The sequence below is a fragment of the Mauremys reevesii genome, linkage group 25 (assembly GCF_016161935.1).
Source record: "Mauremys reevesii isolate NIE-2019 linkage group 25, ASM1616193v1, whole genome shotgun sequence".
In the NCBI taxonomy this organism is placed as follows: domain Eukaryota; kingdom Metazoa; phylum Chordata; order Testudines; family Geoemydidae; genus Mauremys; species Mauremys reevesii.
This window is the reverse complement of record NC_052647.1, coordinates 4,878,204-4,891,233: the sequence shown is the minus strand read 5'-3', so window position 1 is coordinate 4,891,233 and position 13,030 is coordinate 4,878,204. Positions and strand designations below refer to the sequence as shown.

The window sequence follows — 13,030 nt, the reverse complement described above, 5'->3', positions numbered from 1 at the left end:
GGCAGGCCCCCCGCCCCCATTTAATCGTTCTCATGGCAGCTCTCTGCCCCTCTCCAATTTTTCACCTTCCTTCTCGAATTGTGGGCACCAGCCCTGGCCATGGCATTCCAGCAGCTGTCGCCCCCGCCCACCAGACACAGCGATAGAATAACCTCTCCGCTGCTGCTTGCGATGCCCGTTTATCCATCGACCAGACGCCACCTCCCCATTTAAGCGCCGACACTCGTCCCTTTGGGCTTTCAACTCCAGGCGAGTTCAGGTACCGTTTATGGCAGTCACCGACCCCCCCCCCCCTCCAAACCCAATCCGGGGAGAGGAACAGCTCCCGGCTCATCACAGCAACGACAACTGTCCCCTAGAGCTGAACAGCCACATGCCAGTCTGATTTTTTTTTTTAAACAAAACTTTATTGGTAATTGTTTCAAATATGTTTACAACAGTGCACACTGTTAAAGAGGAAGTGGGGGTGGTGGGAGCGGTTGTTTTGTTTTTTCCAGTGAAACAAGTGCTGGCGGAGGACACAGACGTGTTTCCCGGGGCGGGGCGGATGATACCCTCACCCTCTGGATGGGACTCTCGCTTCTTTGTGGAAAAGGGGGATTTGGGGGGGAGGCCCAGCCACAGGGCTCCCCCTCTCCGCTCCGGACAGCGCTCATGTATTTATAATATATATAATTTATCTATGAAACCAAAATACAACCCAGCCCCCACCTGCTCCCTGTGCACCCTTCTTGGAGGGGCCGCTGGCCCTAGAACTCAGCAAACTCCTTGGCGCACTTCTCAGTAGTTGAGACCTGGATCTCCTCTTCCTCGTAGTCGTCGAAGTTACTCGTGTCGCCAGGGCCTTTGCACTTTGGTATAAAGGGAGCTTCCACCTGCAAAGGGAGGGGAGGGGGAGGTTGGGGACGAGGTGAGGGATCAACATTTGTATCCCCCCCACCCCACTCCTGGGTCTGCTGGGGGAGCACAATCAGGCCCCAACTTTGTAACAAGGCAGGCAAGGATCAGCCCCCCCCCAACCAGCCAGAAACCCTCACACTTTGCAATCATGGAAGGGGGAGCCCATGACCCTGCTTAGGAGCCCAGAATCAGGGCCCCCAGCACTCTTAAGGGATACAGGATCGGGCCCCTTAGAACCAGGTGAGGGATGCAGGGTCAGCGCCTCCTCAAGCCCCCTTTTATCTTCCCAGAATCCCCTCCTCTCACTTTGCAATCAGGGAAGGGCAGGGGGTCATGAGCCCCTTGGATTCCCCACTTGCGTCATCAGTGGGGTTTTAATCAGGACCTTCAGCACAGCCCTCTCCCACCTGAGCAAGAGGAACAACGCCATTAGCTGGCAGCAGCAGTAGTAGGCTGTTATCCTCAGGGGGTGGGGACAGGACCATGCTTTTGCCACCATGTTACAAACAGGTGACTGAGGGCTCCCTACTTTAAACCAATGCTGGGTGAGCCTATCTCCCCCTAAAAGCAACAAAGAATCCTGTGGCACCTTATAGACTAACAGACGTTTTGCAGCATGAGCTTTCGTGGGTGAATACCCACTTCTTCTCCCCCTAGTGGTTGGACCCAGTCACAACACCCTGCTGCAGAGTCCCAGTAACCAATGCGCTCCTAGAGGCCTGGGCACTGATTCAAATCCTGCTGATGGAGGCTGCACGCATGTGGAAGTTACCCAGGCTCTCCTCAGCCCACCGCCGCCCTCCTACCTTCCTCTGGTAGATGGCGATCCAGTCGGTGGTAGCAAACCATTTGTGGCTCTTAATGTCGTTGACCCCGTTCTTGAGGTTGCCAAAGCGTTTGGTGAGGTCCACCTGCAGCAGGTTCCGGAGCAGGTCCTTCAGGTCCGAGCTGAAGTGAGACGGGAACCGGACCTGGGGTGTGGAGGAGAGACAGAGGCTGGCTTTTACCTGCCCTGCCCTCGTGGCTAGATTCATAGATACACCTAATAATGTACAGCCCCTAGCACTTTAAAAACACTCCAGGACAATGAGTGGATGAGAAGTGGGGGCGCTACTGAGGACTGACAGGCGCTGAAATGGTTAATTATCAGCTGCCCCCCAGCTCTTATTGAGCATTTTTCCTCCACAGATCTCAAAGCAGGGCTGCCACATCACTAGCCTCATTTTACATAAGGGGAAACTGAGGCACAGGGAGACTTGACTTGCCCAAGGTCACTCAGGAGGCTGGTAGGAGAACCAGGAACAGAACCCAGGCCTGTTGAGTTCCCCACTAGGTTTAAAGCTGACCGTGTCCAACACAAGTTCTTGGAGATCCTTGGCGAGAAGGCACTGGGGTGGGCAGAGGAATATTATGGGCTCTTGATTACTATGGCAATGAGTGCTCTACCAGTGCCTGGAGATGACTGATGTGTTTAAGGAAGGTTAAGTAGCAGCGTTGTGGAGGGTTTTGCAACTCACAACGGTGTATACGAAAACCAAAGGCATCTGTTCCAGAAGTCCCCATGAGAGTTACAGGGAGCACAGTGGTGGTGGGGTGGGGTTCGGAGTCCATGTGTTGGGGAAATAGGGGTACGTGGTGAGGGAGGGTCCATGTGTGGGGGACACAATGGGGACGATGTCCATGTGTTGGAGAACAGGGGTACGTGGCAAGGGAGGGTCTGTGTGTTGGGGTGCAGGGGGAATGGGGTACATGACAGGACGATGCCCACGTGTTGGGGATTGGGGGAGCATGGGAGGGCATGAGCATGTCAGGGGCGCAGCATGTGAGCATCACTCTGATCAGTCATTGAGACTTGGCACCCCCCTTTAGCTGGGGAACCCCCCAAAAAATATCACACAAGTGTCCCCTCCCCCAGCCCATATACCTTGCCAGAAACGATCTTCTCGTAGATCTGAATGGGCTGGTCCGCGAAGAACGGGGGGTAACCAGCTGCCATCTCGTAGATGAGGACGCCCAGGGCCCACCAGTCCACAGCCTTGTTATAACCCTGCCCGGGGAAAGCAGGCCCCAGGGTTACGCACCGAACATTTGGGGGGTGGGGGGAACCACCTGGTGGCCAGGGATCAGCTACAGATCAGGCAGCGTACAGGCCCTTCCCAGCTCACCTTGCTGAGGATGATCTCGGGGGCCAGGTATTCCGGGGTCCCACACAGAGTCCAGGTTCGGCCTTTTACCCGCTTGGCAAAACCAAAATCTGTCACCTGGAGCCAAAACACAGAGACGGGAGAAGCTGGATCAGCCTGGAGGCTGTGACAGCAGGAGGGGAAGGGCGGGAGCAGATGATTGATGTATTCTGGCCGTGTTACATTTCTGGGAGTGACTTGGCTTTGGAAGGGGTTGGCAGCAGATAGACTGGACAGGGAGGAGATCACCACAAGGAGCCAGGAGCCAGCGCTGGGATGGGGAAGGGAAGGGGGGGGCAGCCTCACCTCTATGTAGCCCTGCTGGTCTATGAGGAGATTCTCTGGCTTCAGGTCTCGGTAGATGAGATCCAGCGAGTGCAGATACTCAAAGGTGAGGACGATCTGAGCAGCGTAGAACCGGGCGTGAGGTTCACTGCAATGAGGTGGGAGGAGAACGTGGACATCCCGGGCCAGATCTGCCCCCTCTCAGCCAGCCCAGCACCCTCGGCCCCCTCCCACTCTCACCTTCACCTTCCTTATAGATCCCTGACTCCATCTACCCTGGCGACCCCAGGCAAGATGCGCCAACTCTTCTAGGCCTGCTGGCCCCATCCAGTGGTGTAGCCGGGTGGAGGGAACAGGGGAAGCAATAAATAAAAAAGGCACCACCCGCTGCAGCGCTTTTACTCACCCGGAGGCACTCCAGGTCCTCGGCAGCAGACCCTTCACTCGCTCCAGGTGTCCCGCCGCCGAAATGCCACCCAAGACCCGAAGCGAGTGAAGGTCCTGCTGCCAAAGACCCGGCGCGCCCTCAGCTGAGTAAAATAAAAGCACCGCAGCAGGTGGTGCCTTTTTTTTTTTTTAAACACTCCCCGGGTGAGTACGAAGGCACCAGGAAATTGACAAGGTGCCACTTGTGCTCAGTGGGGGAGTGGCTGCTCCCCCGGCTCCCCTCCTAGCTACGCTACTGGCCTCATCTGGCTAGCCAGACCAGTAGCCCTAGCACACACATCCCACCCATCATTGCTAGACCCCTGACTCCATCCAGCCTGGCAACACAGGGCAAGCCCCTCCCAGACCAGCATCTCCCCCCTAGCCCCAGCACACACACCCATGGACTCCCAGCTCCATCCCGCCTGGCCCCATCTAGCCCTGGCATCCCTGGCCACTGACTGTGGCTAGTGCTGGCAGAAGACCTCAGCAGCCCTCCCCATGGGGAATCCCTTCCTGACCAGCCCAGCTGGGGATCAGGTCATGCCCTGCAGCATGAGGATCAAAGCCAGCGTCGCTGCGGATGCTGCTAGTGCATAAAAGGTCTAGTTCTCTACTGAACTAAACCCCAAATTTACAGCTGTGGAAACTGTGGCACAGAGTGATTCTCCCCCCTTCCCACAAGGAGTGAATGGCAGAGGCAGGAATAGGACGCAGGAGTCCCGACTCCCACTCCCTCTTCTCTAAGGGCTAGATCCAACTATCCTGCTTGAGCCAGGGATACATCCCAGGAGTCTAACCATCACCCGGCTCTAACCATTAGGGACACTGGTCCCAACATCGGCTCCTGTGGCAATACTCACCTGAACCTCCCGATCCGCCGTAGGTGGGAGAACATCTCCCCGCCCGGGATGTATTCCATCACCATGTACAGATTGGAGTTATCCTAGAAGGAAATGCAGCAGCAACGGAGTGCAAGGGGGCCCCCCGTCAGCGCCTGAAACACCAGGATGAAACTGCTCCCCACACCCATGCTCCGTTATTAGCCCATCCCTTTCAGGGCGTTAACACGTCTCAAGGGAGCCTGATGCACTGGCCTGGCTTCCACACAGCACACGATGCAGTGCACCCGCTGTCTGGGAGATAACAGCCTACTACTGCCGCCAGCTGCTGCTGTTACTCCTTTAGCTCAAGGGCCAGAGGGGCTGCGCTGTGGTGCCGAAGGTCCCAAGCACACACCTGCAGTGGGAGTTGCTGCACAGACGCGCTTGGGGAAGACACTCACTAATGAGAGGGCACGAGCTTTATTTGCTTGGAGTATTTAGTGCTAGAGCCCTAGAAGATCCAACCCCTCCCCACACCTCTGGCCTAGGGGCAGGGACGGGCAGGCCCAAGAGGGATTTCTCAGCTGCGACGTCTATGATCAAAGGGGAAACCCAACCTGCCACCAGGTCGGACACCCCAAAAGAGCAGAAGCAGGAAGTGAAACTTCTCAAAAGCAGAGTGTGAAATGGACCAGGCTGGCTTCATCCTCCCTCGCGGCTGCAGAGTCAAAGAGCAGCCTCCAAACTAGCTGCGCTGAGCCCAACAAAGCCATTCCGCTAGGGAGACCCTACCCGGCTCAGTGGTGAGACCATGAGCACTAAGCACCCGCACACGGCCCAGCGGAGACAACTGCCCCTGCCCTCGAGCCCAGGGTCAATTTCCAGCTAGCCCTGGAGAGAGGGTCCAGGCGGGGCAGGGCTGAGCACCCCAGGCTGTACGGTCGGGGGCCTTTTTCTGCAGCCAGATTAGCAGAGCAGGAGCCAAGGAGCAGAAAGTCACATCCTCACATTCCACCTAAATGATCTCAGAACAGTGCGATACCGGGCTGGTAAGAAGGCTCCTGTCCTAACAGTGCCCAGCTTCACCAGGCAAAGAAACAGATCTGAGGATGCTCCAAGGAATCACTTAGCAGCAGTGTGGGTGTGAAATCTCGACTGCCTGATTGTTTTCCCCTTGCTGGTCCCCACTTCTCTAGTGTTTATCTGTCTGGGTCTTTGAGTGTTTCTGTTACATAACTAATTTTGCCAGGTGCACATCAACAAAGGTCATGGGGTACGACTGGGTAAAGAATTGTTTCACACTATGTTCCGATTGGTCAGAGAATTAGTTTGTAATACTTCTGTAAAATGATTGGTTAAGGTAGAGCTAAGCAGGACTCAAGTTTCACTGTATAAACTGGGGTTCAAAAGGAAGTTCTGGGGAACCAACTCCAGGACACAGCCCAGCATCAGCCCTGCCAGACCTCAACACCCTGCCAATGACACCGTGCACAAGCTGGAGTCCCAGGATGACCTGATCCTGATCCTGACTGGCCAGCAGGGAAAGTTCATCGGCCTTATTGGGAGTGATGGGCACTGTATGAGTAGCGTGTGTATTCTGTTCTGGTAACTGTGATGAAGTGGGGGGTTTTCTTGGTTTTTTCAATGGTTTGCATGCAGAGGGGGTGGGACACAGTCTCCCTCAGTGTTACTGGTTTAATGAGGTGATGGGAGAGGGAGTTTGTTGTTACAGAGGTCCAGGGATGGAACTTGGGACCCTGGCCAATGACCTAAAGGTAATAATTGGAGATATACCAATCTCCTAGAACTGGAAGGGACCTTGAAAGGTCATTGAGTCCAGCCCCCTGCCTTCACTAGCAGGACCATTTTTTGCCCCAGATTTCTAAGAGATCTCCTCAAGGATTGAACTCACAACCCTAGGTTTAGGAGGCTAATGCTCAAGCCACTGACCTATCCCTCCCCCCAAATGCCCATCAGACCTGGAGAATGGACACCCCAGCGACTGGTGACCTGCTGACCAGGAGGCCCAGCTCGGGCGTCACAGCTGGTTCTGGCCAGTGGGAGGACAATGGGCTGGGAAGAGAGGACCCTGGTGACCTGAACAGGTGGTTCCAGCCAGAGGCCAGAAGAGAGGAGAGGCGGCCCAGGCGACCCTGTTTACCTGGAGAGAAGACAATGGACAGAGCCGAGGCTTGGGGGAGGTGATATCGGAGGCCCAGCTGGGAAGCAGGGGGGCTCTGGGCTGGAAAGGGGGAGCAGGCAGAGCCCACCTGGATACAGGGGAGAACTGGATGTGCTGTGCTGAGGGAGGCCAGGCCCGAGGGACCTGAGAGTTTCCTAGGCTGTGTTCAGACGCTCAATAAACCCTCCTGTTTTACGCTGGCAGAGAGTCGCTCCAGTCTAGAGATCAGGGGGCATTATTCCCTCTGGGAGTGGGGGCCCCAAGAAAACGACTCTGCCAGCACTACTTGCTACTAATACGCCCATCACCCTAGCCTCCAGGCTCCCGCAGGGGCTGCGATTTATCCTGCAGCCCTCTCTGAGCTGACAACTCTTCATCGCTACAACCCACTAACCTCAGGCTGACAGAGGAGGAGACAGGTCTCCCTTCAGAGCCAGCCCCTCTTTAATCAGGCCAGCCACAGGGGATGCCGTGGAGCTCAAAGGCACAACTCTCTTTGCTCTCCCCCCTACACACAGGGTGTAGCTCACAGGCCCCAAAATCCAGGTTCAGAGAAGAGGGTCCAAGCCCTCTTGCTGGGGCCTGAAATTTAGATTTCACAGAAACTCCCATCAGGAGGAAATGATCCCACGTGATGGGAAGCACAGCTCAGGGCCGGGCTGGCAAGCGAAGGACACCTACCTTGAAAGAATACTCTAGTTTGACTAGTAATGGAAAGTTGATGGCCTGGAGGATCCGTTTCTCATTCAGGGTGTGCTCAATTTGTTTGAGCTTCACTACCTGGGAGAGAAAAGGAAATAGCAACATCAGATCTTCCTCTGCTGGCGCAGCACCCCCTGCACCTCCCACGCACTCCCCTCTCCTGCATCCCCACGCAGGGTTCAGCCCCAAATCCCTCCCCCGCACTGGGGATTCCATGGCCCCAGGCCAGATCTCCATGGCAGCCCCCAGCGTCTCACCTTCTGTTTCTCCAGGATCTTCATCGCATAATAATTCCCGGTCTCCTTGTCTTTCACGAGGATCACCCTCCCAAAAGAGCCCGTGCCCAGGGTCTTGACTCGCTCAAATTGATCCAAACGCGCCGTGTTCTGGATGGGGGAAAACAAACCTGATGGGGGGGGGGAGGGCAGACTGATCCTGGGGGCATCAGGAAGGACCCTGCCCGGGACAGTAGGATTTGCACTGCACGACTAGAGGGGTCTTTAATGACCATGACGGGGTCAGAGCTTCGTTTATACCTCACCAGAAAGGCAGCCCCTCCAGGGTCAGCACTGACTGTGATGGGAGAGCGCCCCCTACTGAGCCCTCCACTCCCTGCAGCACAGCACCCCCTAGCACCGCACTGGGGTTGTTCTTGAGAACACTGATATGAAGAATTGGCCCTGTCAACACTGGTTCTCCACTTGGGAGGTCCTCCCTTCTCTTCATGGGTCATTATATAATGCCTGCATCTGTAACTTTCACTCCATGCAGCTGAAGAAGTGAGGGGGTTTTTACCCATGAAAGCTTATGCCCAAATAAATCTGTTAGTCTTTAAGGTGCCACCGGACTCCCTGTTTTTGTGGATACAGACTAACACGGCTACCCCCAGATAATTGATAGGAAGAAGTATTTCACATTTCACCACCAGAGGGCGACAAAGGAAACCGCTACATTTAGAATGAGACACAGACTAGGGATTCCCTGCTCCTTGGGCAGAACCAAACTCCAGTTCCAGACAGGTGACCGCCCAGCTCCATTCAGTGGGGGCTGGTGGGTTAGAGGTGGAGGAGGGGCTGGGAGTCAGGACTCCTGGGTTCTACCCCTCGGTCTGTGAGGAGAGGGAGTGAAGTGTAGTGGTCAGAGGGCAGGAGTCTAGGAGTCAAAAGATCGCTTCCTAGTTCCGCCACCAACTTCCTATACCCTTGACCAAGTCCCTTTCCCCTCTGGGCCTCAGTTTCCCTATCTGTGCCATGGCATTAATGACACAGGGTGTGCGGGAGGCCTAGCAAAGTGAAAGTGCTGCAGAGGGACCAGCAGCTCTGCCTCAGGAATTACCCAGAACCACCCCAGGGGGGGATTTCCAGTGGGGACAGACCCAGGGCTGACCCCAAAAGCTTTTCTGGCACCTACAAACTGAGGCACTTCCTCCCGGGAACCAATGTGGGGCTGGGCTGGACAACCACGCTGGAGCCTTGGGAGGAGGATGGGGGAGGGGGAGACAGGCTGGATCAGGAGGAGTCCCACATGGTTAGTGTCCCCCTCCCCCAGCAGAGAGGAGTTGAACCTCCATTGTTCTTGGCCCTCCAGTTACCAGAGGGCAGATTGGGGGATTGGGGTGGGGGGGAAGAAGAACACTCAGTCCTGCCCCCCAGGAACAAAAATAATCCCAGACCCTCAGCGGAAGCTGTTTGGCAAGGGGGCTCAGTGATGGGGAAAGAGATCCAGGGGGTGATTGTAGAGTAATCAGCCTGGGATGCAGAGGCCTTGATTGTGGGGTGGTGGTGGTGGGGAGATCTGGGTTGGGACACAGTACCTGGCACGGGTTCTCCCATTTCTTGAGGAAGTCTTCTTTGCCTTTGGCTAGGAACTCCTTCACTGTAAGGGAAACAGAAAGGCAGCAGCGTGAGGAGTCAGGATGAGTGGGACACCCAGCCTGGTGGGTGGGGATTTTAAGCGTATCAGTGGGATCAAAGGGCGGCTCAGCTGGGGATTAGCTAGAGAGAGCTCCATGCGGGGGCTGTCCCGCAATACCCTCACCCCCAGGCCTGCCCCTGGACACACCGAACAGCCCCGTCAGGAGGGCTAATGCAGCCCCCAGTGCCTACCAAACAGGCACACTTGTGCTTCAACACCCCTCCCCCCCGCTGAACATGCCACTCAGGGGTGCCTGTTCCACATCCCGCAACACACAACCGGCACCTCACAAGGAGACACTCATATAACCCTCCAGTCAAATGACATTAAGAGGCATGGATCACGTTGCCCTAATATGAGGATACGAGATCTACTACTGCTGCCAGCAAAATGGGTGAAGGGGAGGGGAGTTTCCTCCTTAGCTCAAAGGGCAGACGCCTGGGTGTAGCCTTCTCTCAGCCATGCAGGCAGCATGTACCAACGACACGCCCAACCCACAAGGGGGTGCTACACATACACACACACACACACACACACACACACCCCTACAGAAAGCAGCCGTGAAAGTCACAAACCCCAGTTGCCCACAAAACGACCAGCTGCATCCTCCACAGCAGCAGCCTGGGAACAGCAAGTGCCCTGCTCTCTGGCACCCAACCAGGTGATCCTTCCTTCGCCAGCTGGGCTCCCGCTGGCTCCTTGCTGCCAGATCCCAGAACCATGGGAGGGGGGAGGGGGATTGGAGGAATCTGCAGCATCTGAAGGGATATTTGGTACCGAGAGCCCCTTGTATCTTTGCTGCCTCCTGCTGCTCCCGACAGGGACAAGTCCTGCAGCTCTTAATAGTGCGAGAGATGCCCACGGGATTTGAATGGCTGCAGCAAGGAGGCCAAGCACAGAGCAGCAGCAGGGGGTGGCTTTGAACCCAGAGTTCACCCCACCATCACAGGCAAGTCTCCCCCACACCAGAGGTATATAAAGTTAATTGCCTCCCCTGGGGATCACTGGTGATCAGACACCAGGGAGGGGACAAGCTAAAAGCTTAGATCCAGATCTGGGTGCTGCGGTTCTTGGAGTCATGGATGCACAACCCAGTAGTCAACTTCCCGCTGCCCCATTCTCACCACTACAGCCCAGTCCCTTCCCAGGAGCCCTAGCTCCCAGCCCCCACCTTGAATCACTAAATAGCAACACTTCTGTGGCAACCTGGCACCACCATGCTCCAGTCCTGTCCCTGCCTTAAAAGAAAGGGCTGAGAAATAGGCCAGGCGAGGGCCTGAAATGCACCAACGAAGCAGGACAACATCCTACAGACGTGACTGATTCATTGCCGGAGGGAAGGAGACCAAGATTACGGGGATTCCCCTGATCCCACAGGATAGGACAGGATAACCCTGAAATGGTTCTGGGGATCAGCTATTTGCTGGCTACTTACCCCTGCCCACACCCCCTTCACCATCTCGTCCCCACAGCCCTTGCATGGACACAGGACAGATAAGACAATTTCCTGCACTATCCTGGCCAGACCTTACAGAACTAAGTTTAAGTAGCTTAGGAGTTCGTTGCATTACAAAGGCAGGCGGTTATGTTTTTTGCGGGACTGTATGCGACGTCTACAACGGAAACCCAGGGAAGGGTTATGGGCTTTGAGGGACCATCTGAAACTATGGGGCCTTTTAACGTTAAGTACCTTTCCCAGGAAATCTCTAGGGGGAGGGGTGTGCAAATGTAACGCCTCTGGTTATGCAAAACCTCAGCCGCTGGAAGCTGCTCCCCAAGGAGAAACCCACTGCCTGTGAGTTACCTGGCTGGAAGCGGGATGATCTCTGGAAAGCTTATTAGCAGGCGCGTTGGTTCTTTGCTGGGTTTTAAGAGGGTTTCCCTGCAATGCTTTTACCTTAAGACTCCATGTGCTTGCTAACAGCTGTGTGGTACCTTGTACCCGCGGGAGACTGGGCTGTTTGTAGCCTCTGAGGAAGGAGGGCAAAGCAGGCCGGCTGAGGGGGTCTGACTTGCTGGGGAACTCACAGTGCAGGCGGGGAGCTGTGCAGCCTGGAAATCCCCCGGGCAGGGAGGAGAGCGAGGCAGGTCTCCGCCTCAGAGAGGTGATGACTGGGAGCCAGAAGCCTAAGTGGCTTCCCTGGCTGGACCATGAGGGGCAAATACAGGTGCAGTTGCCCTGACCTGAGACACCCCTCCCCCACTGTTCTTCCCTGGCAGCATCCACACCAGCTCCATGCCTTGGGAGGGGAGATCAGCCATTCTGCCTTCTTCTGGAGGTCAAGGAAGACTTGTGAGGCTCTGCTAATCAATTACATGAACTGGGGGCAGCCCCAGACAGCGATGGAGGAATCTTCTCTGCACCACCAGCCTCTAATTCACTTGGCCCAACACCAATAATTTGTTCCCTTTTTGGGCCTGTCTCATCTCAGAGTCTCGTTCTTTCTCTTCAAGGCCCTGGGCCCAGGAGCCCAAGAGACGAAAGCTCTGGGATGGGGATTGTGGCCGACAGCCCCACTCCTCCAGTCCCGTGGCACTTTCTACCACCCGGGTGAAGCTCGTCTATGACGACAGAGCTTCTTTGGGGGCCCGTCCAAGACAGTGGAACTGCCTGGCATAGGATCTAAGGATCATCTTGAACTTCCCCATCTCCTGCTCCCAGTGCTACGTGCCCTCCTCTGACCAGCCTTTTCCACTATAAACACAGCACAGCACAGGCCTCTAAACACAGACCCTGCCCTGCCACCACCGGGTACGAGTGACCCATATCCTATGGGCAGAACAGGGCCCGGGGCGGGGAAATAACCAGCACCCCCTAGAGGGGAAAGACCCTGTGTCCTCCTATGTGTCCCATTCCCCATCCCGCCACGACCTTCACCCCCACCCCGGCTCACCGGCCTCCATCTTGCTGCCTCAGCCTGTGGCCTCCTCTGCGCTCGGCCTACGGCTCCTCGGCAGGGCCAATCCACCCGGGCCCTGTGCCTGCCACTGCAGGGGGCGAGAGAGGCCCTCGCTCTCAGCCAGGGTCCCCGGCACTCTGCCAAGTGTGGGGCAGACTGACCCCACCAGGGAGCCTGTTGTGTATTTGGTTGTCATGGCTTTTGTTGCTATGGCAACTGAGTTAGATTATTATGGGTTAGCTCAACCGGTTTCAACTGGCTGAGTGAGCTCTCTGTATATCTGTAAATAAAATGGAGGTTTTGGTTAGCTGCCTGCTCTCTGGCCTCAAGTGATTGCTTCCTACACCGGCTGCCCCAAGGATTTAACACTGGCGACGAGGGTGGGATCCTGGTGCTGCTCCAGTAACAGAAGGAAGTAGAAGTCAAGGTAAAGAACAAACAAACAAAAAAAGCTGCTTGTTGCACTGACTGTGAAAGTGAAACTAAAAATCATGGCTACTCTGACCAGGCCCCTGGAGCCTTTTGATGAGAATACAGAGCAGTGGCATGTGTATACTGAGCGTTTTGAGCTTTTTGGTATTGCAAATGACATTACAGAAGCGAAGAAGGTGCCAATATTCTTAACTGTTGTAGGGGCTAAAACCTACTCTCTGCTACGCAGCTTACTGCACCCTGTTAAGCCTGAGACTAAATCTTACAGTGACATTGTGGAAA

General features: G+C 55.6%; 1 protein-coding gene across 1 annotated transcript; it reads right to left on the bottom strand.

The window, feature by feature from the left end:
* Positions 1–427: 427 nt before the first annotated feature.
* On the bottom strand, positions 428–12,499 carry LOC120391064 (cAMP-dependent protein kinase catalytic subunit alpha). The gene is made up of 10 exons (XM_039514351.1): positions 12,311–12,499; positions 9,316–9,377; positions 7,760–7,888; positions 7,482–7,580; positions 4,658–4,740; positions 3,390–3,516; positions 3,066–3,161; positions 2,825–2,947; positions 1,707–1,871; positions 428–875 (listed from the first exon to the last, which is right to left on the bottom strand). Exons 1-10 carry the CDS (start codon positions 12,318–12,320, stop codon positions 750–752), a joined length of 1,020 nt encoding a protein of 339 aa, XP_039370285.1. The 5' UTR covers positions 12,321–12,499; the 3' UTR covers positions 428–749.
* Between the last annotated feature and the right edge of the window lie 531 nt (positions 12,500–13,030).

Bases quoted from the DNA above. Each gene is read 5' to 3' on its own strand.
- LOC120391064 (XM_039514351.1), bottom strand. The intron at 3,162-3,389 runs GTGAGGCTGCCC...TTTTGGCTCCAG, and splicing joins ACCAGCAGGGCTACATAGAG to GTGACAGATTTTGGTTTTGC. The intron at 2,948-3,065 runs GTGAGCTGGGAA...TTCCCCGGGCAG, and splicing joins CCGAGATCATCCTCAGCAAG to GGTTATAACAAGGCTGTGGA.